The sequence below is a fragment of the Coregonus lavaretus genome (assembly GCF_964263955.1).
Source record: "Coregonus lavaretus genome assembly, chromosome: 38".
NCBI classification, from domain to species: Eukaryota; Metazoa; Chordata; class Actinopteri; order Salmoniformes; family Salmonidae; genus Coregonus; species Coregonus lavaretus.
The window spans coordinates 1,283,635-1,309,112 of record NC_140025.1 but is presented as its reverse complement, the minus strand read 5'-3'; the positions used below and the strand labels follow the sequence as shown (position 1 = coordinate 1,309,112).

General features: G+C 41.1%; 2 protein-coding genes across 2 annotated transcripts in view; one reads left to right on the top strand and one right to left on the bottom strand.

Moving 5' to 3' along the window:
• The first annotated feature begins 3,354 nt into the window (after nucleotides 1-3,354).
• On the top strand, nucleotides 3,355-12,830 carry LOC311112263 (grancalcin-like). The gene is made up of 8 exons (XM_084155314.1): nucleotides 3,355-3,533; nucleotides 7,891-8,073; nucleotides 8,315-8,384; nucleotides 8,588-8,631; nucleotides 9,343-9,490; nucleotides 9,880-9,993; nucleotides 10,291-10,349; nucleotides 11,886-12,830. The coding sequence occupies exons 1-8, from the start codon at nucleotides 3,510-3,512 to the stop codon at nucleotides 11,910-11,912; spliced, it is 669 nt and encodes a 222-aa protein (XP_084011440.1). The 5' UTR covers nucleotides 3,355-3,509; the 3' UTR covers nucleotides 11,913-12,830.
• A 2,987-nt stretch (nucleotides 12,831-15,817) lies between these two features.
• LOC311112472 (voltage-gated inwardly rectifying potassium channel KCNH7-like) overlaps nucleotides 15,818-25,478 on the bottom strand; it is a gene marked incomplete at both ends in the record, with an annotated part of 31,231 nt that continues 21,570 nt past the window's right edge. Inside the window, 6 exons of the mRNA XM_084155608.1 lie at nucleotides 15,818-16,099; nucleotides 16,947-17,139; nucleotides 18,489-18,654; nucleotides 21,183-21,464; nucleotides 22,427-22,526; nucleotides 22,671-22,876. Of these exons, the coding sequence (XP_084011734.1) occupies nucleotides 15,818-16,099; nucleotides 16,947-17,139; nucleotides 18,489-18,654; nucleotides 21,183-21,464; nucleotides 22,427-22,526; nucleotides 22,671-22,876 (1,229 nt within the window). The remainder of the gene's footprint in view (nucleotides 16,100-16,946; nucleotides 17,140-18,488; nucleotides 18,655-21,182; nucleotides 21,465-22,426; nucleotides 22,527-22,670; nucleotides 22,877-25,478) is intronic.

The window sequence follows — 25,478 nt, the reverse complement described above, 5'->3', positions numbered from 1 at the left end:
CTATTTTAGATGTATTGAATTGTCACTGTAACTCAACCAAAGGTGGTGGAATGATTCTCAAAGCTTAATTCCAGTTTCTGTGGTGATATAATGCCTTTACTTCAAGGTCAACAACAAAGCCCCCTATATTTTATTCCCAATGGTTTTATGACATTGTCATCACATCTGCTTTTTACATGACTCACAATTATCATCATGATGTCAGAGGCCCCAGCTTGTGAACTTATGCTTCTGGTTATTGGCGGATTCAACCAGTTTCACTACATCACTGGTCTGCATAGGACTTACTCCATCTCATGGACTTTGTATACAAGGCTTCAAAAATAGATAGGGAATACGGTAACTTTTACAACATGTCAACAGACAGACAAACAAGCAATTTTACAAGAATAACTAAGCAAAAAAAGCTTTTGTTTTTCACACTGCAAACGCTGTTGAGAGAGAGAGAACTTATATAGCTGTCTTGATGAGTAAGGATACAGTAACATGGGCTGAAAAGGTACCATAACTAGTGGAAGGGTCACTGATGAGTCCATAAGTGATGAGCATCGGAAGATAAAGACTAAAAGCCAGTTAAAAGCTTAACAAATATCAGTTTCTTTCTTTATTGACCTGAGCACTAGCAGCCTGTCCTGCTCTCGTTCTCTCAGACCGGACTTCCTATGCAAACAAATAGATCACTCTCTTTTTGCCTGATGCAGTATAGTTCGAGCAGCATTACACCGTGGATCTGATCATTTATCTACTCTCAGATTCACGGTTAAGGCTAATGAAATTGTTTCCAGGTGTCACTTTGAACACGTTTTAGGTTTTATTGGAGTTCCTGGAAGGGGGAGGAGGGGTTATATAGTGGAGTACAGTGAGCACTATGGCGCAACATCATACCATAAAGCCATGGTTGATACTGGTGCTTTTTCCTCTCTCTGGCTGTTCTGTCCTGTTTCCTATTTCCGTGCCATTTCAGCCATTATTATGAACCGTCCAGCCTTCACTGACTGTGATAGTTTATCAGTAAGCTGGGACTGAAAGAATGAAAAAGTATAGTAACTACAGACAGACAGTTGTAAAATGTCTACTGGTGGTGTCTACTGTCTAATCAATGTCTACTGGTGGTGTCTTCTGTCTAATCAATGTCTACTGGTGGTGTCTACTGTCTAATCAATGTCTACTGGTGGTGTCTACTGTCTAATCAATGTCTACTGGTGGTGTCAACTGTCTAATCAATGTCTACTGGTGGTGTCTACTCTCTAATCAATGTCTACTGGTGGTGTCTACTGTCTAATCAATGTCTACTGGTGGTGTCTACTGTCTAATCAATGTCTACTGGTGGTGTCTATTGTCTAATCAATGTCTACTGGTGGTGTCTACTGTCTAATCAATGTCTACTGGTGGTGTCTACTCTCTAATCAATGTCTACTGGTGGTGTCTACTGTCTAATCAATGTCTACTGGTGGTGTCTACTGTCTAATCAATGTCTACTGGTGGTGTCTACTGTCTAATCAATGTATATATCAATACTGGTTGTTTGATCATAAACATTCCTCTCATCATTTGGTCAACATTTGGTTTTGAAAGAATTATCTTATTTTTAAACAGTCTAATTGTACACCCATGAAATGTATTGTGTTTTTGCTCCTCTGAGACATTGGGATGTTGGATCACTAGGATAAAGACATGTTTGGCTTGAGATTTATCTGAGAGTAAATAGAGCCGAATATATTGATAAGTCACCTTGTCCAAGAGAGATTTACAAGGTTATCAAAACGTCAAACCAAGGTAAGACTACACTAAACACAGCCCTTATTTTAAGTGTTTTTAAAATCCCCTATGGGAAAAATGAATGGTGGAAAAACGATTGGAACATTTCCTTGTTTGACCGCTAGGTTTTATGGGTATTAAGACTCATACTGTGGTACTCTATAGTCTGTCTAAGCCTCTCTATATGTTGGCATGTCTGATACCTGTAGAAATGCTTTAAAGATGGACTATGCAGAAATCGCTCTGCCATTTCCTGGTTGCTAAAATTCTAATAGTTTGCCTAATTTCAATTTATGTGACAAAACACGCAAGTATACTGTAAGGAATCATTGTACCATCTAAACCGCTATACCAAAAATATTGTATTTTCAGCTGTTTCAAGCTGGTGTATAAACCCGAAAGTAAAAGATGCAAAAACTAAACATAAGCACGGGAGGCATAGAAATAGCGCACATAGAAGAGATCTACCGCCTCTTAGACTTGCTTTCAATGAGAATGACAGATCAATAACTCACATCTCTATGTGAATCTGGTCAGGTCAGCCAAAAAGTTACATATTGCATGCAGCTTTAATATGTGTTTTATTCTAGTCAAATGTGTTGTAGTACTATTATGTTTTTGTAATAAAAAAAATTATAATGTAATCTCTTGTGGGGATTGTCAACTTTGCAAGGTGTGAAGCTTCTGGTTTTAGTAGCCTAATGAAATGGCCTTAAAAGCTGCATCTTGGGTACCCTCTTGTGGTGGCTATTGACTATTGCGTAAAGAAGATAGTGGTATTTTTGAGTCTGTAGTTCTTATTGGGGAATGTAAATGCTTATTAATTAAAGGCCAGTCAGCCCTTGTAAATTTTTGATCAGATTATTGTTTAGGAAAAAATAAGTATCTGATAGCTTTTCCATTTTTACGAGCCTTATTCAAGACAACCTCACCATCTTCATTTCACTCTTTGGATGTTGAAATAATTCAGCGTTATTGGCTTCAATAACAATATGTCAATTTCTGAGTGATTGTTGTTTGGAGCCTGTGAACATGAACATTCCTCTTTGGATGACTTCTACTCTATTCTATTCTATTTGAATAACTAGCAGGCCTACCTACTGTGGCGGCAGGTAGCTTAGTGGTTAAGAGCGTTGTGCCAGTAACCGAAAGGTCGCTGGTTCTAATCCCCGAGTCGACTAGGTGAAAAAAATGTGCCCTTGAGCAAGGCACTTAACCCTAATTGCTCCTGTAAGTCGCTCTGGATACGAGCGTCTGCTAAATGACTCAAGTGTAAATGCTCAGTCGAGTACCAATAATGCTGCTGAAGCTAATTGGCTGCTGTGAGCTTCGTCATTGACTATCTTCACTATCAATCAATTAGCACATTCGGACTTCCGCCTTCTCGCAACACTTTCTCGGAAATTATGGTGTCCACTAGATAGCACAGCCACAAAGTCAACGTTGGCTATATCGTAAAAATGTATGGAAATTAGATGTTTGGTCTTAATTTAAGGTTAGGGTTATGCACAAGGTTAGCAGTGTGGTTAAGATTAAGGTTAGGTTTAAAATCACATTTTAAGAATATAAATTGTAGAACTGGGCGGGGTTTATGATATTGTGGCTGTAGTAACTAGTGACGACCGGAAATTATGTACACATGTCGTTGTCGCAGTGTCAAGTAACAGGTTCTGTTTTGCATTTACTGACTTTTGACATCGAAACATTTCAGTGCATCGATTCGTTTTGTGGCAATTATTCATAGTGCACATATGGCTTATCCAGGATATGGCGGGGTGAGTAAACGCTTCGTGTGTTCTTTTGACTGTGATTTTACAGTAGCCAACATAAATCAGGAGTTTGGCCTATTCCATTTCCGATAAAGGGAGTGCTCAGATAAGACTCCTAAAATGTATCTTTGTTATTATGAAACATTGTAACATGGTCAGTTGTAAGCAAAATCGTTACAAATCGACATTGAACGGTTGCGCATCTTTCTACACACAGTCATTTTGGCAAATAGGCTATAGCTTGGTTAAGAAAGAAAGTTGATATTGCCCTCAGTTCTAGCTACTTAGTTCAGTCGCTAGTTCCTGGTTAAGGATTCAGTTTTCATATAAATAGTTATTGCCCCCCACGATGAACTATAGGGGAGGGGACTGGATCTGTCTCCATATGTTCGTTCTTACGTTAGTCACACGCGATATCACAGACAGCATTGGGCCGATTTTGACGAAACTTGGATGAATGATGCGTCTTGTCATTGAGATGCGGTATTTACAAAATTACACTGAATGGTGGGAGATAAAGTAATTAACGTCTTAAGGATCGGACCCTTTTTTTCAATTTTCGCCTAAAATGACATACCCAAATCTAACTGCCTGTAGCTCAGGACCTGAAGCAAGGATATGCATATTCTTGATACCATTTGAAAGGAAACACTTTGAAGTTTGGAAATGTGAAATTAATGTAGGAGAATATAACACATTAGATCTGGTAAAAGATAATACAAACAAAAATCTTTGAAATGGAAGAGAAAGGCCACAATATATTATTGCAGTTTAGGCGCAATTTAGATTGTGGCCACTAGATGGCAGCAGTGTGTGTGCAAAGTTTCAGATTGATCCAGTGAAGCATTGTAATACTGGACTATTTTGTATCAAGTCTGGCCAAATGTGCCGATTTGGTCAATTGATACATATTCAAGTACATAACTATAGAGAACATACAAAAATGATATGGTAATACAAAATGTACATTTACACACTCCCAGGGATGTCATACATGATGGATCATTAGCTTATACACTAACTTTCACACAACTTGATGGCCGGGCTGGGTGGGTGTGGAGCCAGAGACAGCAGGGGTTCAAACAGTAGAACCCAGTTCCTACATTTGAATATAAAAATTGATTTTATCAAACAAAACTATGCTACATTTTTATCTCTGGGACCCTTAGGATGACAAATCAGAGCAAGATTACTAAATGTAAGTACATTATTTACCTTCAGAGGTGAATGTATCAAACCAGTTGCCGTGATAATTTTGTTGTTGTTGTGCACTCTCCTCAAACAATAGCATGGTATTTTTTCACTGTAATAGCTACTGTAAATTGGACAGTGCAGTTAGATTAACAATAATTTAAGCTTTCTGCCCAGCTAAGACATGTCTATGTCCTGGAAAGTTTGCTAATCACATTAGCGCACGTTAGCTCAATCGTCCCGTATACGGGACACCGATCCCGTATAGGTTAACTGAAATGTGTTAGTCACTCGCAATATCTCAATTGGCCCAAGGGGGGTGTTGCATCATTCTTGGGGGACGACATGTTTACTGTTGCCTTGTTTATTTTGGAGTAACAATTGAATTTGGCCAACTGGTATTGTGTAAGTCTTTAGAAGCACTTAATGCTGTAGTTTCAAATCACCCTCTATAAATACACTACTAGGTAGGTGGCTATTTAGGCTAACTAGTTACAGTAGCCTGTCTGTAGTTAGTAGCCTATTCTTGGCTACATACACTGTGTCAACCCCACTAGCGTGGCCAACAGCTCAACTTCTCCCATTTGGGGAAATGGTATGCGTGTTATTCTTCTGTCATGGTCACTGCATTGACAGCATGGATGTCTACACCTAGCCCTCGAGAACACAAGGGGGGGTAGGCCTATACCCAGACCTTGAGTTCTCAATTGAACATATGGACCTCAGCTGGATCAATTAACTACAATCCCAACGCTCTGTTTTAACGCTTAGAAACATTAATAATCCTTGCTTGCGATCCGGTTTTGGAAACCTTTGGAACTTAACTTTCACATCGGGAGAAACAATCTTTCAAATACAAAAGATAGACTTACTGTACGCAGTTTAGCAAAGTTGCACCCGGCAGAATTTTCAAAACACAGCCCCCAGCTGAGGTACAAAACTTCCTCCCCAGTTATGCTCCATTGCAGATGTTTGAAGTAGAAATTGGAGGGGAGGAAGTGTAGTCTCGGTTGGAGGTGGTGTTCTTGAAAATACAGCCAGGTGAAACGTTCCTAAACTGCATACCGTAAGTGTATATTTAGTATTTGATTTTTTTCTCTCACTTTTTTGAAAGATAAGTTCCAAATGTTTACAAAATTGTGTCACGTGCCAGGTGTATTTGCGTTTAGACAGAACATTTGGGGAGCGTCGGGCATTTTCCTCACAAGGTTAAAGGGGACGTCCAGTGGCTCAATGTAACGCAGTGGAATTGGAGTCATGGGCTAGTCCACACCCTGCTAATAGTCAGTGAAAATATCCTCAATACATTTAGAAGTAGGTCCACAACCTGCTAATATTGTCAGTGAAAATATCCTCACTACATTTATAAATAGGTCCACAACCTGCTAATATTGACAGTGAAAATATCCTCACTACATTTAGAAATAGGTACACAACCTGCTAATATTGCTTATATTGACAGTGAAAATATCCTCACTACATTTAGAAATAGGAAACTGGAGTTAATGCACATGACTCCATTGTAAACAATCACTTGACAACATCGTATAAGTATGACTGTACTCTCTGAGAAAGAAGTCATGTGACGTCCAAACGTCAGTAATAGTATACCTGTTTGCTTCCCATCATGGCATAAAGCCTGAGTGTAAGAACATCTACTGTGCCTTCAGAAAGTATTCATGCCCCTTGACATATTCCACATTTTGGTGTTACAGACGGAATTCAAAATGTATAAAAAAAAAGTTTCACCCATCTATACACAATACACCATAACGACAAATTAAAAACATGTCTTTAGACATTTTTGCAAATGTATTGATAATGAAATGCAGAAACATCTCATTTACATAAGTATTCACACCCCTGAGTCAATACTTTATAGAAGCACCTTTGGTGGCGATTACAGCTGTGAGTCTTTTTGGGTAAGTCTCTAAGAGCTTTGCACACCTGGATTGTACAATATTTGCCCATTATTCTTAAAAGATTCTTCAAGGTCTGTCAAGTTGATTGTTGTTCATTGCGAGACAGGCATTTTCAAGTCTTGCCATAGATTTTCAAGCTGATTTTTAAGTCAAAACTGTAACTAGGCCACTCAGGAACATTCAATGTCGTCTTGGTAAGCGACTTCAGTGTAGATTTGGCCTTGTGTTTTAGGTTATTGTCCTGCTGAAAGGTGAATTTGCCTCCCGGTGTCTGTTGGAAAGCAGACTGAACCAGGTTTTCCTCTAAGATTTTGCCTATGCTTATACCTGTTTCTATTTATCCAAAAAAAAAAAAACTTATTCTGTAGAGGCGTCCTTCTTTTCACTTTGTCATTTAGGTTAGTATTGTGGCGTAACTACAATGTTGTTGATCCATCCTCAGTTTTCTCATATCACAACCATTCAACTCTGTAACTGTTTTAAAATCACCATTGGCCTCACTGTGAAATCCCTGAGCAGTTTCCTTCCTCTCTGGCAATTCAGTTAGGATGGACACCTATATATTTGTGGTGAATGGGTGTATTGATACACCATCAAAAGCCTAATTTAATAACTTTACCATGCTCAAAGGGATATTCAGCAGCTGCTTTATTTTTTATGTTTACCCATCTACCAATCGGTGCCCTTCTTTGCGAGTCATTGAAAAACCTCCCTGGTCTTTGTTGTTGAATATGTGCTTGAAATGCATTACTCGATTGAGGGACCTTACAGATACTTGTATGTGTGGGGTACAGAGATGGGGTAGTTATTCAAAAATCATGTTAACCACTATTATGGAACACGGAATGAGTCCATGCAACTTATTATGCGATTTGTTAAGCACATTTTCACTCCTGAACTTACTTAGGCATGCCATAGCAAAGGGGTTGAATACTTATTGACTCAAAACATTTCAGCTTTATGTTTTTTATTAACTTCAAACATTTTTTACAAACAAAATTCCACTTTGACATTATGGGGTACTGTGTGTTGGATCAGTGACACAAAATCTCAATTTAATCAATGTTAAATTCAGACTGTAACACAACCAAATTTGGAAAAAGTTAAGGGGTATGAATACTTAATAAAGGCACTGTATATCTCTGCTTGTTTTTTAGAGCGCTCCAATCTGTTTATATTGAATTAGTCATTTTTGAGAAGTTTTCCTTAAGCCCTGTTACTTGATGACTGTGCTCTCCTTTTCCTGTCAGTATGGAGGACCAATGCAAGGCATGCCACTCCAGGGTATGCCCATGCAGGGTGGACCCATGGGAGGCCCACCCCAGGCAGGCTACCCCCAGAATGGTGGAGGCTACCCAGGAACCTTTGGTGCTCCTCCTCAGCAGCCTGTTAACGACCCCATGTGGGGGTACTTTACTACCATAGCAGGACAGGTGAGTGATCAATGCTTTTTAATTTCATGATCATAGATACAGTAAATATTGCTCTTTGGATAGAATGCAACATTACTGGTACATGCATGATTCCATGTGATAATGTGTGTCATGGTTACACCATAAAGTAATCTCAAGACATTCAAGTGTTTTTTTTAAATATATCAAATATGACATTCACTGCACAGTAATGATAAGCCTTTGTTGGAGAGTGATCTTACAGTGATATTCCTCTGTGCAGGATGGGGAGATTGATGCAGAGGAGCTTCAGAGATGTCTTACACAGACTGGTATCAGTGGCACCTATACTCGTAAGTTTACACCCAGTCCCATGGTCAAGGTTCACTTTGTGGTCAGATATGATCCGATTTCATGATTATGTATGTGTTTTATGATTTGAGTATCCCGCGTTTAATATAGTCTTTACAAAGATTCGTCACAGGTTTTGTGATTGGTATTGTCATATTTTATGTACGTTTTTCATTGTGTGATCATGGTTTCTCTTCTCCAACAGCCTTCAGTTTGGAGACATGTCGAATCATGATCGCAATGCTGGATGTATCCTTTCTATATCAATGAATCTCTTGGACTCGGCCTCTGTCCAGTGTCATCAAAGTTTGTTTGGTAGTGCACTTTGCCACTTTCACTTGCTGGTGAAAATGAATAGCAGTCATAAATGTTAATGAATGAATGAATAAACCTAATGTGTCAGTGCTGAGTTCATCCTTCTCTTTTAACAGTTGTAGAGGTGTGAAAGCTTTAAGGAGTAGGTGGTCGGGGATGATTCATTTTAATTCCCCTAAATTACTTCCTGGTTGCAGTATATTTGACTGTTTTATACAAGGCCTAGTCTAGTGGGTCCCATTCAGTATGTATTTGCCAATACATTTGCAAGAGGGAACTTGCCTCATGCTCCATTTGCGTCATGCCTGTAGCTCAATTTTCAGAGGTATAGGAACATTCTAGTCCTGTTTCTCTCTGAACATGTTCATGCTTCTTATGTACAGTAATATACTTTACAACATTCAGCATTTGCTGTTTGGGATGTTCTATATCATTTATTTTCTTCAGATTAAACACATGATACGTGTGTAAGTGGGCTATATTGAGACAGAGGGTTACTTATGGAATTTATTCAGTTGCAGAAAGGTCAGGTTCTCCCACATTTACCACAGCTCATCATATCCTGTGTGCGACCAGCTCACAGGGCCGTTTTTAGTTTCTCTTTACCTAATGAACAGAGTTAACCCTTAACTAACCACCCACCAGAGAGACATGACCGGAAAGCTGGGCTTCAATGAGTTCAAGGAGCTGTTTGCTGCCCTGAGTGGCTGGAAGCAGAACTTCATGATGTTCGACCAGGACCGGAGTGGCACGGTGGAACCCCATGAGATGAGCCAGGCCATCTCCGCTATGGGTGAGTCAGTGCTCTGATAGGCTAATGATATGGGATAGTTCATTCTGATAGGATGATGACATGGGATAGTCCATTCTGCCATCCAAAGAGGGGCAGCGTTCCAGAGCCTGGTTTAGATGCAGCATCCGAAGGGGTTGAGAGGTTTGACTTCTTTAAATTATTTAAGCCATGGATGATAGACTCCTACAATAATTATAATTTTGGGGTAGATGGACATAATTACAAGGTATTGGTCCGAGAGACCCTTCTTGCTACAAAGTAGATGGACAATAGGAAAAGGGCTGGTGTTTATGACCATTGTCAACTAAATGCAGTGGTCACTATGGATGAATCCTAATACTACGTTGGCTTATGTATAATTGAATGCATGTTGTGGTCTGTTACTGCAGGCTACATGATCAGCCCACAAGCTCTGAACGCTATCATCAAGCGCTACAGCAAGGCTGGCCGAATCTACTTTGACGACTATGTGGCATGTGCTGTGAAGCTTCGCGCCCTGACAGGTAGGATGCTGACTTGGAGGCTGCAAATGTTTAACTTCAGAGCATTTCACATTTCCTCACAATCCAGAGCTATGGGTTTATTATAAACTAACATACATTATGTCATTCACTAACCTTTTATTCCAATCCATTATCTACTGGGGTGTTCTCTGTCTTGTGCTTTGTCCTGGTCTCTTTTGTGTATGTGCATTTGTAGGCTCATTAACACAGTAACTGTCTCGCAGGGTATTGTAGTCCAATGAATGGCATTCAAATCTCACCTCAATACGCCACCATCTTTACTATGTGTCTCCACAGAGAGCTTCAGGAGGAGAGACCAGATGCAGCAGGGGGCTGTCAACTTCCAATACGATGACGTAAGTGTGCAATTCAGGGCCGTGTTCAGTAGGCACGAAACAGACAAAACACGTTGAAACGGGGAGGTACAGTACTATCTGAACACATGTTTGTTTTCTGTTTCATTTTTAAACATTACCGTGTGCCCTGATGAACACAACCCAGTTTTCCTCTCTCTCATTCCCCAGCCTGTAATGTGATTCCCAATAGCCTGTCCTAACATGCAAGTTTTTATTTATTTTTATTTTATTTCACCTTTATTTAACCAGGTAAGCCAGTTGAGAACAAGTTCTCATTTACAACTGCGACCTGGCCAAGATAAAGCAAAGCAGTGCGATTAAAAACAACAACACAGAGTTACATATGGGGTAAAACAAAACATAGTCAAAAATACAACAGAAAAAATATATAGTGTGTGCGAATGTAGTAAATTATGGAGGTAAGGCAATAAATAGGCCATAGTGCAAAATAGTTACAATTTCGTATTAACACTGGAATGATAGATGTGCAAAAGATGGTGTGCAAATAGAGATACTAGGGTGCAAATTAGCAAAATAGATAACAATATGGGGATGAGGTAGTTGAATGGGCTCATTTCAGAATGGCTGTGTGCAGGTGCAGTGATCGGTAAGCTGCTCTGACAACTGATGCTTAAAGTTAGTGAGGGAGATAAGTGTCTCCAGCTTCAGAGATTTTTGCAGTTTGTTCCAGTCATTGGCAGCAGAGAACTGGAAGGAATGGCGGCCAAAGGAGGTGTTGGCTTTGGGGATGACCAGTGAGATATACCTGCTGGAGCGCAGACTACGGGTGGGTGTTGCTATGGTGACCAGTGAGCTAAGATAAGATGGGGATTTGCCTAGCAGTGATTTATAGATGACCTGGAGCCAGTGGGTTTGGCGACTAATATGTAGTGAGGACCAGCCAACAAGAGCGTACAGGTCACAATGGTGGGTAGTATATGGGGCTTTGGTGACAAAACGGATGGCACTGTGATAGACTACATCCAATTTGCTAAGTAGAGTGTTGGAGGCTATTTTGTAAATGACATCGCCGAAGTCAAGGATCGGTAGGATAGTCAGTTTTACGAGGGCATGTTTGGCAGCATGAGTGAAGGAGGCTTTGTTGTGAAATTGGAAGCCGATTCTAGATTTAACTTTGGATTGGAGATGCTTAATGTGAGTCTGGTAGGAGAGTTTACAGTCTAACCAGACACCTAGGTATTTGTAGTTGTCCACATACTCTAGGTCAGACCCGCCGAGAGTAGTGATTCTAGTCGGGTGGGCGGGTGCAAGCAGGGTTCGGTTGAAGAGCATGCATTTAGTTTTACTAGTGTTTAAGACCAGTTGGAGGCTACGGAAGGAGTGTTGTATGGCGTTGAAGCCTGTTTGGAGGTTTGTTAACACAGTGTCCAATGAAGGGCCAGATGTATACAAAATGGTGTCGTCCGCATAGAGGTGGATCCGAGCATCACCAGCAGCAAGAGCGACATCATTGATATACAAGTTATAGTAATTACATCAAAATGTGCTAATTTTCTCTTGATTTTCCACCTGCAGTTTATCCTGTGTACAATGTCCGTCTGAGTGGTGTGGCCCGGCCCATCCCAGGCTGGAGTGCTGGAACCAGAGAGAGGGACCCTTCAACCGGTGGTCTGGGGCTCGCTGACCACTTCCCCTAAATAATGGAAAGGCACCAATCAATATTAGCCAAGTGTTCTTAGGTCCCATAACCAACTTAAAATGGGGAAAGCGGTTACAACAGAAACTGCTTGTTTGCTTGCCATAATCTCTGCCTTTCTTGTACGCTATGCAAGAATGTGCAGATTTGCCAGATATCAAATGGCGTGTTTCTAAATGTATCTGCTTGTTGTAAATTCTGTTGCTAACTGACTGGTAGATTCTAACAAAAGGGATAGCAAAGATGTTACTGATCTTTACGATGATTTATTTTGTGCCATTACAATCTCAGATCATACGGTTCCCATATTCATCCCCATCACTGTATATGTTCAGTTTTATAACCACTATATTGTTTTATAACCACTATATAAAAGGTGTGAATTACTTTTACATTAAACACTCCATACATTTTAAAGTATAGATATATCATATTTTTATTACAAATATACAGTTATGCTGGCTTTACATTTTTTAAGATAACTTGTCAAAAAATTTGTCTAATACAATTCTATATGCATCTCTTGATTTGAATAAAATGTGGCCTAACATATAATAAACAAATTAATCAAACATTAGGGCATCCACAACTATATCAATAACCCGCACTGTGGTAAACATGCACTGTTATTCCTTTGCAAAGAAAAGCATGCATTAACTACCACTAACAATTATGTCAACAATTATTTTGTGATAACCTGCATTTTCATAGTTCAGGGAGAAATATTTATCAGACGACATGTAGTTAATAGTACTTCATGACCTTTGGGGCATTCATCAGTGATATTGGTGTTATTCACAACACAATAAACTCATTTTGTAGTCCGTATGCATTCTGTTTATTAATTTATATAATTGCACAAATGTTTTTCATCAATATATCTACACAATATATTACATTTCTTTAAATACAGTATATTCAAGGACAGAAACATTCATATTAGCTGTTAAGTGTTGCATTGTATAAAATACAGTGGCAAACATTACAAAAATGAATAAAAACAATTGTGAACAGCACTAGATTTTTTATTTTTTGTGCAAAAGTTTGCACTCTATGAAAAGTTCAGTGGGGCACTCTTCAGGCATTGGACATGTCTTGTTTCAGTTACTTTATATAGTATCTGTGCTCTGGAAAGCTTATACTAGAAACACCTTAGCTTGTTTTGTCAGGGTTACGAAGGTTTCAGCCCATCTGTGGTGGGTTTTAAAACTGAGATTGAGTAGTCGTGGCCACACTGGCATTACAATGACATGCAGCAAAAGACCTGTGCCCTCCGAAAAGGCTTATAGCTGTGTGTGGGCACAAATCGTAGGATAGGGCCGGTGAAATCTGAAATTAAAGGTAGACTCAGCAATTAGATGATGTCATATTGCTGAGTCTGCCTTTAATTCAAACCCAACTAAGTACTGCTACAAAACATGCATAGCTATAGTATTCCCAATGGATATGACTTCCCTAGACTCCATTTGCCCTGACTACAATGCTATAAGTATATCTGTTAATTGCTACATATGGGAGAGTGATATGTGTTCTTCATAATGCATCTCACTCACTTCTTGGGCTGATAAACAATTGAACCAAAACACATAAAACATTTTAAAATCATGGAAAATTAAGTGTTCTTCTCTTATAAAAAAATAGGGTGTATTTATTACAATTATTTCTCATTTTATAACACCAACTCTCCCCTTCATGATAAATCACAAACACGTTGTTTTGAAATCTGTTAAAACAAATTGCCAGTTGATGTTGATCCATGCAATATCACACATCTAACTGAGTGTGTTTGTGTAAAATAAGTCATAAAACTAAAATGACTAATTCATTTGTGACATGCAGAATTCGTCCATATTCAATACATTTACATTGCTGACTGTTGAATGCATATTATTCAGCTGAATAAATGTGTTTAGGACATTTGTGAAGGCTAATGTAGGCTAGTAAAGCTAAGGCTAACGAGGGCTAAGCTGCTAGCTCGGCCTGAATCTCTACGTTGTCGGTTTCTGACACCGTCTCAGCATTGATTTTGTCACTTGGCTAGAAATAGTAATAAAATCAGTTTTCTTGGAATATAAATGGAAGCCCCTAACCATGCGTGGAAAGTAGAGTTGGAGCATATAAAGATTGTGGGGTACAGTACTTATGAAAGGTATCAATTAAAGGTAGACTCAGCGGGTTTACTTCCTGCTTATAGACATCAACAACAGAATCAAATCTGTCAAACTGCTACTATTGGCTCTTCCTTTGCGTGATTGGCAATAGACAATAGTGGCAGATTACAATGTTGTTGATTTCTGAAACTAGGATGTTTGTATAATGTCAAACTGCTATGTCTACTGTACCTTTTAAATAATTGGTAACATTTAACTACTTTATAACTAGTTAGTAAAATGAAATAGAATTTGGCCTGATTCCTCTTATTACAATTTAAATAACATACATCTGAGCAATTCAGCTTTAGACAGTTGCTATTCATTGTAGTTTTCTACATCTGAACATTTAATGTTGGGTTACCACTCCTTTTATACAATGATATGCATTTCGTTAAGTGCAGGCCCTTTCAAGAGAGAAATGATCCAGCACATCGATTACATATATGACATATAAACGTTATTCACCCTGTTCATGCCTCTGCGTGTGTGGTTACAGAAGTAAATCGTTTTTAATACAATACCTAAAAAACATACATATTTTTACAGTTCATAAATATGCATACACTTCCCATCAAATTATTTTTTGACAATATTTTCAATAGTAAAACATTATATTCAGTTATTCAGGGAGGAAAGTAGCTACATCAAGTGGATAAGTATCCCTTTTGTAAATTACAGTCCTTTAGTTTCTGTTTAATTCATGCCGTACAAGTTTTTAAGAGCACATTTGACTTTTGGGCATCTACCCGTGTTCATTTCTAGGCATTAATCAAATATGTATATTATTAATGTGTGTAAATGAATGTTTTAATGTTATCATTATTGCTTTCATGGCCCCATGAAAGAGACTTGTGGTGCAAAGTGATTACAAATCATCTCTCTCAGGAATGCTTTAGCAATGTAAGGGACACTTTTGTATAAGAGCTTTCCCAACCATTTAAATCCTATTCATTTGCATATCTGTGTATGTATAATCTAATAGAAGATGTATTTTACATAGTGGTTCTTTGTCTCTTATGATCAGATGACTTTTTGAAAGTTGACGGTAGGTACTTAGGCACAATATATGATGAAATATTATTATATATAATGTCGGGCCTGGAGATTGTTAATTAGCCAAATACATTACATGGTGTCTGTTTGATAAGGTCATTAATACAATGAGTTTAAAACGGCACACTTATTTTCAGATTGAAAATGCCTTTGAAAGAGAGTTTCAAGTAGCTTTGTCCCCATCGATTGGGAATAATTATAAAACGGATACTCATTACTCTGAAAGCATGCCGACCTCACACCATGACTGCATGAGATGTGTTGTGTTTTGAACATGCAACAGAAAAACACTTCCAAAACATGCATTTCTCTCTTGGAAGAACAAGCATGTTAGGTGCCTTTTGTGTTGCTGGCAGTGTTACATCTGAAATATGTACATGGTAGATAATTACATATATCAATAATATACGGTATAAATACCTCTGTATAAATGTACTTTATAATACATCTAAATCGGAGACCGGCAGAAAATATTGGAAAAGGAATGGAAGAAAGTCGCCAGTATTCCTTGCATATACAGTCTCCTTCTAAGACCCTGAGTCAAACTTTGAGAGAAGCCCTAGTTTTCCGTAGTGAGAAAGAGGGGCGCAGGCAGGCGAAAGGGCCTACTTTCCCAGAAGCCCAGGATCGGATGCCGGCCTGTGGAGTCCTGACGTTTCAGAATTTTCAGGTGATGCGTCGGGGAGCGAGGCTTGTCTGGCGGAGGGGAAGAGGGCTCTAGGTTGTTGTTGTTGCTCCGGAGAGTCAATTTTGTTTTGTATGTGTCTGGGCTCTGTGTCCTTCTCTAGCAGTCCCGTCCTGAGGTCCTCTTCCGGGGGCATTTCCGTGGGACCCTGGCCTGACATGGTTTCTTTGGATTTGTTCAGGGGCTTCTCCGTCTCAGGATTCTGTGAAGCAGTAAGCACAACCTGGTCTCAGAGCAAAATATATATATTTTTAAATCTGTGCCACTCCATTTAGTATGATATGTTTCTTTACGTTAGGTTACATTACATTGGCCGAGCAATGTAATAACGGTTGTACAATATAATAAGAATTGTATGATGTATAGTATCCTATTTCTTGATCGCATTTGACCCATTTAGTATGATATATTACGTTTGACTGCTTTAGTATGATATGCTACGTTAGGTTAGGGGTTCGGGTTAGGTTATAGGGTTAGGGGAAGGGTTAGTGAACATGCAAATTAGCTAAAAAGTAGTAAGTAGTTGCTAAAGTTGTCCGTGATGAGATTCGAACACGCAATATTTAGGTTGCTAGACGTTCTTATACGCCCAACCATCCACCCCGACCAACCACCCTCCTTTTGTTTTTGCCTTAAGTAACTTACTGTCCATACCAAACGTAACATATCATACTAATTTGAGTGTCCCGGATTTACGTTTACTATGTTACGTCTAGTCAATGTAATGTAACACATCACACTAAATGGAGTGGAATGGATTTTAGTAAAATATAATACGTTTTGCTCTGAGACCAGGCTGGTCAGCAAACTGAGAACAAACAACTTCAGGCAGGGATATTGACTTCTGTAGTGTCCAATACACACATAGGGATAATGTAACCATCTGTCAGTAAACAGAACAGACAGGGATAATGCACCTATAGACCAGTATATAGACAGGGAGTGTAATGTGCCTAGCCAGTATACACAGAGCCATTATGTATAAAACAGTATATAGCTCTGAGGGCTAGTGTAGACTGTATTTGTTCACCTGGGCTGGTTCAGTATACCTGTGGTGGTGCAGGGTTGAGGCTGTGTTGAGACTCTGTGATCCTGATGGCAGAAACAGGTTGCACCCTGATGGCAGGCCTCTGGTACTTTGGACTGGAGGTGACGATGCTGTAGGCCGGGGGAACCACGGTGATCTGCCTCTGCAGCAGCTGGAGGATGGCCTTGATGTCTGACATCATCTGGGACTCCAGCCTGGATGGTGGGTGGGGAGAGCCAGGGAGACAGCGTCAGGGGTGGGTCCTAGCTTGAGATCCACATGCATCACTCACATTTTTTAAACAAATCTGCCATTGGCGTCAATGCGTGATTTATGTAAAAGTTTGAACATCTTAAAATAGGTCATTGATGTATTAGCTATGTATTAGCTTTAGCTAGGTTTTGTTTTATGCATGTGTCTGGGGTTGTGTTGGGAGAGCGCAGTCAGTAATACTCAATGCAAACACCAGAGGGAGCCCCAACCCATACAATTCAGAGAAGACACTAGGGCAGCATACCTGTATTATAGCACACCTTTATCTGTTTCAGACCTTTTTTCATCACAATTTCTTTTTATGTGTGTTTCTCTATTTTGTGAATAATAATTTCTTGATTTTTCTCCAGTTTTGCATACAACACCTTCAAGGTATCGAAAAGCCAATATTTAAATATATCACTTTAATTTATTTATTTCCAATGAGAAAAACACATAGACCTGCATACTGTATCTAGAAAAGACACACCCATACTGCCTTCAGAGCACTGCGGACCGAGAACAAGCCAGTGTTTGTCACAGTTGCTGTTGAGCTGTGAGACAATCTGAGCCGATCAACACCCCCGGCAGGCGTGCTCCAGCTAGATGAGGCAGGGTAGTGTGGCGGCCATGTCTGTTGAGTGGCCAGGCGTCTGCCCATTACCTCCCTAAAGAAGGAGAAATGAGAGCGACGTATGCCTGCAAAGAGCCTGAGGTGGCCAGTCTGTAACCGCCACTTCCAGTGGGAGGAGGGAAAGAGAGAGGGAAGATACAGTAGAGAGAGAAAAAAAAGTGAGAGAAAGAGAGCATAGGCTATATATAGACGGAACGTATATATATAGAGAGAGAGAGAGATAACAAGATAAAGAGACGGACTGACTGAGTCCACCCACTTTGGGCTTTGTGACCCCTCCCTCAGTCTCCTGTTGCCCCGTACTACCTCCCACCCCTCTCCTCCAAACTCTGCCGTGACGTCTGCTGTCTTTGTGTTGCGATTGCGTCTCACGGGCGTCAGCTAAAAATAGGCGATGCTGTCTGTAGCAGCTGGATCCATTCCATGCAGAACATATGCAGAAGTCAACTCTCTGTGTGATATAGTGGACTGTGGATGTGTATGGTAAACCTTGCTGTGGATGTGTACTGTAAAAACCTTGCTGTGAATCTAGTCTATAGTGAAATGGGATGTAGTGATGGTTTGGCTGGGGTTATTTGAGGATGGTTTAGTCCTGTTTACCACCAGAACGCCTTGGTTAAACTTCCGTTTTTTTATGGTGAATTACGATCACAATTTCGCCTCTCCCCTTCCACTCACCTGTTTAGGTGCTCTTGCAGCAGGTCCAGACGTTGCTCCACCTCTCCGTAGGTGATGTCCGGCTCACTGTCCTCCTCCCCAACCCCACTTCGGGCATCCTGGGCCTGGGCCAACTTCTCCAGCACTTCCCTGGGCCTCACGCACGCCCACTCCTCCACACACAGGTCTAGACACACATATGCACAAATACATTTATATACTAACCATTATCAACCTATGAAACAACCAAATCACAGCACTAGTCATTTCCCACAGAACATTGAATCCTTTTTAGTTAGGTATGATTCACAGGCCTTTGCCAGACAACAATATTGTCTGATGACCGTAGTTGTTTGAGAAGGTTCGGAGCACTAGCCACTAACACTGACTAGATAGCTATCCCTCATCCACACCAGTCCTGTCAAAGGCTACCATTTAATTGATCAATGGGCACATTAGGCCCCACTATAACCAGCAGTTATAGCATCAGTCACTCTCTCACTCACATTGTTACCTGGCCTTTAGAAACTGTAATAGCAGCACTGTGTCCACAATCATTTCTCCCTCAGGCACAAAAAAGTTGGTCTAGTCTTTCACTGCTACTGAGTGGGTGTCGATAGGAATAGAACATACCTGATAGATGCCTGCCACAGTGTTATATCGCTATAATGCCAACAATGTTCTTCAATCCTAGTACTGTGGACCCACAGGGGTGCACAGTTTTGTTCTAGCCCAGCACTAGCAAACCTGATATAGAAATGAATACCACAATCATCCAGCCCTTGATTCTTAAATCAGGTGTGTAAGTGCAGGACTAGAATTAAAATGTGCACATTTGTTGATTCAAATTCCAGTCCTCGTGTACCCCAAAGGTTGCACATGTTTGTTCTAGCCCAGCAGTAAAACAATCAATTCAACTAACCAATGGCTAGATATGTAGATGTGTTAGTGCTGGGCTAGAACAAACATGTACACTAACCTTAACCCAGTACTAGGCTAGAGAAACACTGGGTTGTCACTAGAAACCACAGTCACAAAGTAAAAATGGACTATCTCGTAAAAATTCATGAAAACAAAAATTAGCTTTTTGGTCTTAATTTAAGGTTAGGCATAATGTTAGCAGTGTGGTTAGGGTTAAGGTTATGTTTAAAATCACATTTTAAGTAGAGAAATTGTAGAAATAGGCGGTGTTTATGAATTTGTGGCTGTGGTAACTAGTGACGACCGAAGCACTGAAGTGATTGAGTTGATCATGCTTGGAAGATAGCTTTTACAGTAATGAAAGACGTCAAGAGCAGAAGCTACCATTTATAGTGCCTCCATGCTGGGGTGATTACAGGAATCAATATCCAGCCGGCAACACTGCCTGCCTCTTACTCAAACCAGGAATCATCGTCATCCGCTTAAGAACGGAATTACAGCATATTACTCTCAAATCACCACATGCTGACAGGAATGTTCATCGCGGAGCGCAATTCCCTGGAAACGCAAATAGAAACGTGTCATTTAATTTAGCCAGTTGTTATTGTTGCAGTGGATTGGTGCATGTCGAGGCAGTTTTAATCATTTTTACCACACCATTGATCTTAACATATTAAAGAAGTAGTTGAGGATTTTACAATGAAAGTAGTCTATGTTAGAGAGAGAGTTATTTGTGAAACTCGTGTTTGGGGGAGTAGAGAAAGAGGCTGTGGGTGTGTGTGTCTGTGCCATAGGTGTGTAGGGCTGATAAACAAAGCATAAACAAACAAGCTAAGCTCATGATCTCTTTCACAAGCTGGTCACCATAGGTCATGCCGTCTCTAATGCCAACCAGGCATCAACAAGATAATGAGCTGGCATCTGGTGGCAAATTGGCAAGGGATGAAACAGAGGATTTTCCACAAACCTGTAAGAGTGCCAGGTCTTAAATTAACCTATGCCCTGTAAGAAGCCAGCCTCATCAGTCCTTCTGTCTCCTTACTCTCCAGACAAAACTGGTCTGGGATCAGTGCTAGGATTTACCATGTAGGGCCTGGAGTTTTTCGTGAACATGTTCCCTAACCAGGAAAAACTCCTGGCCCCAGGAGCTTTATTCTATTTTATAGCTAGTTTACTTCCTGTTTTGCTTGGTTTTAGATGATGCCTTAACACTGTGCTAGAACAGTACAACAATAGATACTGTTTCGGTCAAGGCACTCTGCTTTAATAATAGCATCGAGGCATTTTGTACCACTGAATAACAGTATATACACAGTAAATGAAAATACCTAACAGAGTTTAGTCGAAACCCTACATTTCCACACCAATGACCCTGGTTGGTTGTTATAATCCTCTTATAATGGTAGTTGCCGTGGCGATGACCCCTAATCCTTGTTTGGATTTTTAATAGGTGTGACATCCTGCACAGAGGCCCAGGGTAATTTCCTTTTTCCAAATTAATTACAGTACAGTTACTCAATATTCTGTAGAAAATGGCTTGAAAGGACATGTCTTGTCGTGTGACCATTGGTTGGTTTGTGCTCTCTGGCTTCGGTGCTGTGCTACCCATACACTCACTGAAGGTTATTTCTGGTATGGACATTATTTTACCAGGTTGTTATTGCAAGATATCATTTGTTCTTCTGATCTTTTAAGGCTTGTGGAGCTCATTTGAATAGCTGTGTCAGCTTTTGGTCTAGCCAAAATGGCCTAGCCATTAAAAGCATTGGGATCTTTAGAGGCTTCCAACTGTACCTTCATAAGACTGGTTCCTCTCCACGTTGTCCCCGCCTCTCTGCGCGTCCGGAACAACGTCACCCAGCCCTAGTCCCAAGGTGTGGTCCCTCAACGAGGGGTAACCCTGCCCCCCCGAGCACAGAGGCCTCTCCTCTTCCCCCTCCTCCTCTTCTTCCTCCCTCTCCTCCGCTGAGTCTCTCTTCTCCTCTGCCATGGTGGCTACAGCCTGGGAGGAGGGGTAGAGCTGCCTCTCCCGCTCACCACCATCGCAGAACACCGACGTCTCTTTGATCTGGGTCCCTGTGGGGAAGGAGGAGGGCAATCAGGGTGAGTGTGTCTGTGTGTGTAGGATCTTATGTGTGTGTGTGTGTGTGCGTGGGTGCATCCATGCGCGTCTGTGTGCGTGCATGCGTGTGTGTGTTGGAGGAACACTGGGTTCTTTGTTACAGACAGCTCCTCTGGGAGGCAGGGGAGACAGCAGCTCGGCAGATCAAACAATAGGGAGGTGTCACGCTCTAAACGGTCCCCGCCAGATCTGCTGCTGCCTTAGAGCATTGCTGCCATAAAGATACTTTATATATTTCATTGTGTGCTTGCAACTTTGCCTTTACAGAAGCAGAGGGAAGGTGAGCAGAGAGGGAAACTGTCAGTAGATGTGAAGGAAAATAGTAAGTACAGGAGAGAACATCCATTGGCATGCTTTGAAGGATATTATATGGTTTAATATGTATAACATTAATTGCTATACTTTTAATGTGGTATAATCTGTGGTATAATCTGTCAAAAACATTTGGACAATCTACAGTACAGGTCAACATGACATGGTGGGAGAGGGGTTTATTTTAGGAGATGGAACTATATTCTGTAAACCCGTAACCATGGTGACCAATTGAATTAGTTTGAATGGATACCAAACTGTTGAGTGGTGTGTTGCAACAATGCCTCCCAACTCACAGAGCTCTTAGAAGCCAAATTAAAACTATTCCCTGTGTAGGAATAGTCTTCTCAAACTTGGAGATACTTCAATGAAGGCAGGTATCCTAGTGGTTAAAAGCATTGGGCCAGTAAATGAAGGGGGGGGGGGGGGGGGATCTGTTGATGTGCCCTTGAGCAAGGCACTTAACCCTAATTGCTCCTATAAGACACTCTGGATAAGGGCGTCTGCTAAATGACTAAAATGCATGATATTGTATAAAACAAGCTGGCTCAGTTGAAATGAATTGTTTTGAAAAAGAGTAGCCATAGAAACTACCTCAACTCACCTGCGGAAGATTTCCGCTTGTTAGTGAGCCTTCTTTTGCATTTGATGTCATCCCCATCAGCATCACTGGGGTAGGGGTAGACTGACTCTGCATTCTGAGGCTGCATACAAGCAAATACACAACTTAGTATTGTATCTGTACTGCTTGTCAGTCGCATGGTCCATCCATCCACCCACCCACCCATCCATCCATCCATTCTTCTGTCCTTCCGTATGTGTCTGTCCGTCCGTCTGTCTGTATTTACCTTGCCGCTGTCATCTCGGAGGTTAAAGGTCAGCTCCAGGTTGCTGAGGAAGTAGTCGGCGAACTCGGGGTACATGTCCAGCACCTCCAGGATCTCCTCCCTATGGATAGTGTGCAGGTCACAGTAGCTGAGCGCCCGCACGTCCGCGTTGGCCTTCCCCGGCTTGGCGTACAGGTGGATCATCTCCCCAAAGATGTCATTCTTCCCTGGGAGAGAGAGAGAATGAGGAGGGAGTGGGGAGAAAATGAGAGGGGGGAGAGAGAGAGGGACGGAGGAGAGAGGAAGAGAGAGAGGGAGGGGAGGTAGAGAGATAGAGGGAGGTAGGGAGGAGAGAGGGGGAGGGGGTAGAAAGATAAAGGGGGAGAGGGAGACGGAAGGGAGAGAGGGAGAGAAAGAAAGATAAAGGTTTGATAAACATGGTGAAATATAACATGCACATAATGACACTCTATGTAATGACACACTATGCCTTGACCCATAACCAGCTGAACCACCTGGTGTATTTCCCCATAATGCAGCTCAGCACAGTCTTTTGAGGTCATCTACAGTGCATTTTCTCAACAATCTACACACAATACCCCATAATGACAAAGCGAAAACAGGTTTTTAGAAATGTTTGCAAATTTATAAAAAAATAAAAACAGAAATACCTTATTTACATAAGTATTCAGACCCTTGCGCTATGAGACTCAATATTGAGCTCAGGTGGATCCTGTTTCCATTGATCATCCTTGAGATGTTTCTACAACTTGATTGGAGTCCACCTGTGGTAAATTCTATTGATTGGACATGATTTGGAAAGGCACACACCTGTCTATATAAGGTCCCACAGTTGACAGTGCATGTCAGAGCAAAAACCAAGCCATGAGGTCGAAGGAATTGTCATTAGAGCTCCGAGACAGGATTGTGGCACAGATCTGGGGAAGGGTACCAAAAAATGTCTGCAGCATTGAAGGTCCCTAAGAACACAGTGGCCTCCATCATTCTTAAATGGAAGAAGTTTGGAACCTCCAAGACTCTTCCTAGAGCTGGCTGCCCGGCCAAACTGAGCAATCGGGGGAGAAGGGCCTTGGTCAGGGAGGTGACCAAGAACCCAATGGTCACTCTGACAGAGCTCCAGAGTTCCTCTTTGGAGATGGGAGAACCTTCCAGAAGGACAACCATCTCTGCAGCACTCCACCAATCAGTCCTTTATGGTAGAGTGGCCAGACGAAAGCCACTCCTCAGTAAAAGGCACATGAAAGCCCGCTTGGAGTTTGCCAAAAGGCACCTAAAGGACTCTCAGACCATGAGAAACAAGATTCTCTGGCTGATGAAACCAAGATTTAACTATTTGGCCTGAATGCCAAGCGTCACGTCTGGAGGAAACCAGGCACTGCTCATCACCTGGCCAATACCATCCCTACGATGAAACATGGTGGTGGCAGCATCATGCTGTGGGGATGTTTTTCAGCACAGGAACTGGTAGACTAGTCAGGATCGAGGGAAAGATGAACGGAGCAAAGTACAGAGAGATCCTTGATGAAAACCTGCTCCAGAGCCTTTGCCCCAGTCAGGACCTCAGACTGGGGCAAAGGTTCACCTTCCAACAGGACAACGATCCTATGCACACAGCCAAAACAATGCAGGAGTGGCTTCGGGACAAGTCTCTGAATGTCCTTGAGTGGCCTAGTCAGAGCCTGGACTTGAACCCGATCTAACTTCTCTGGATAGACCTGAAAATAGCTGTGCAGCGACGCTCCCCATCCAACCTGACAGAGCTTGAGAGGATCTGCAGAGAAGAATGGGAGAAACTCCCCAAATACAGGTGTGCCAAGCTTGTAGCGTCATACCCAAGAAGACTTGAGGTTGTAATCGCTGCCAAATGTGCTTCAACAAAGTACTGAATAAAGGGTCTGAATGTAAATGTGATATTTCCTTTTTTTTTTTTTTTTTGCAAACATTTCTAAAAACCTGTTTTTGATTTGTCATTATGGGGTATTTTGTGTAGATTGATGAGGGAAAAAAACGATTTAATCATTTTTAGAAAAAGGTTGTAACGTAACAATGTGGAAAAAGTGAAGGGTCGGAATACTTTCTGAATGCACTGTTAAGGTTATACCTGTCCTTCTGCCACTTCCTTATAGGACAACAGGGAGGTAGTGTGAATGTGTCTATATGGCTGACTATATGACAACAGGGAGGTAGTGTGAATGTCTATAGGGCTGACTATAGGACAACAGGGAGGTAGTGTGAATGTGTCTATATGGCTGACTATATGACAACAGGGAGGTAGTGTGAATGTCTATAGGGCTGACTATAGGACAACAGGGAGGTAGTGTGAATGTGTATATGGCTGACTATAACAACAGGGAGGTGTTGTGAATGTCTATAGGGCTGACTATAGGACAACAGGGAGGTAGTGTGAATGTGTATATATGGCTGACTATAGGACAACAGGGAGATAGTGTGAATGTGTCTATAGGACTGACCTGGAACGACCAAGAGGCTCAGTTTTATCATTATTTTACGCCTGACTTCCCTAGGCACAGACCTTTCAGTTTGCACTGTGTGTGTGTGTGTGTGTGTGTGTATACATGCCCCACTGCATGCCCTGGCTCTTGGCCCAGAACTCCATGGATAAATAATGAAAATATGGCTTTGCCCAAACCTGGGCAGGCACTAAGGTGAGAGTAAGGACAAGCACCTAGTCTTTCCTCTGGTAATTTCACCATTTTAACTTATTTATTAAAGCTCGATGCAAGATTTTAATTACAGATACAATTAATTGTTTATTGCTCTCTGTTGATTACACACTAATTGCAATTA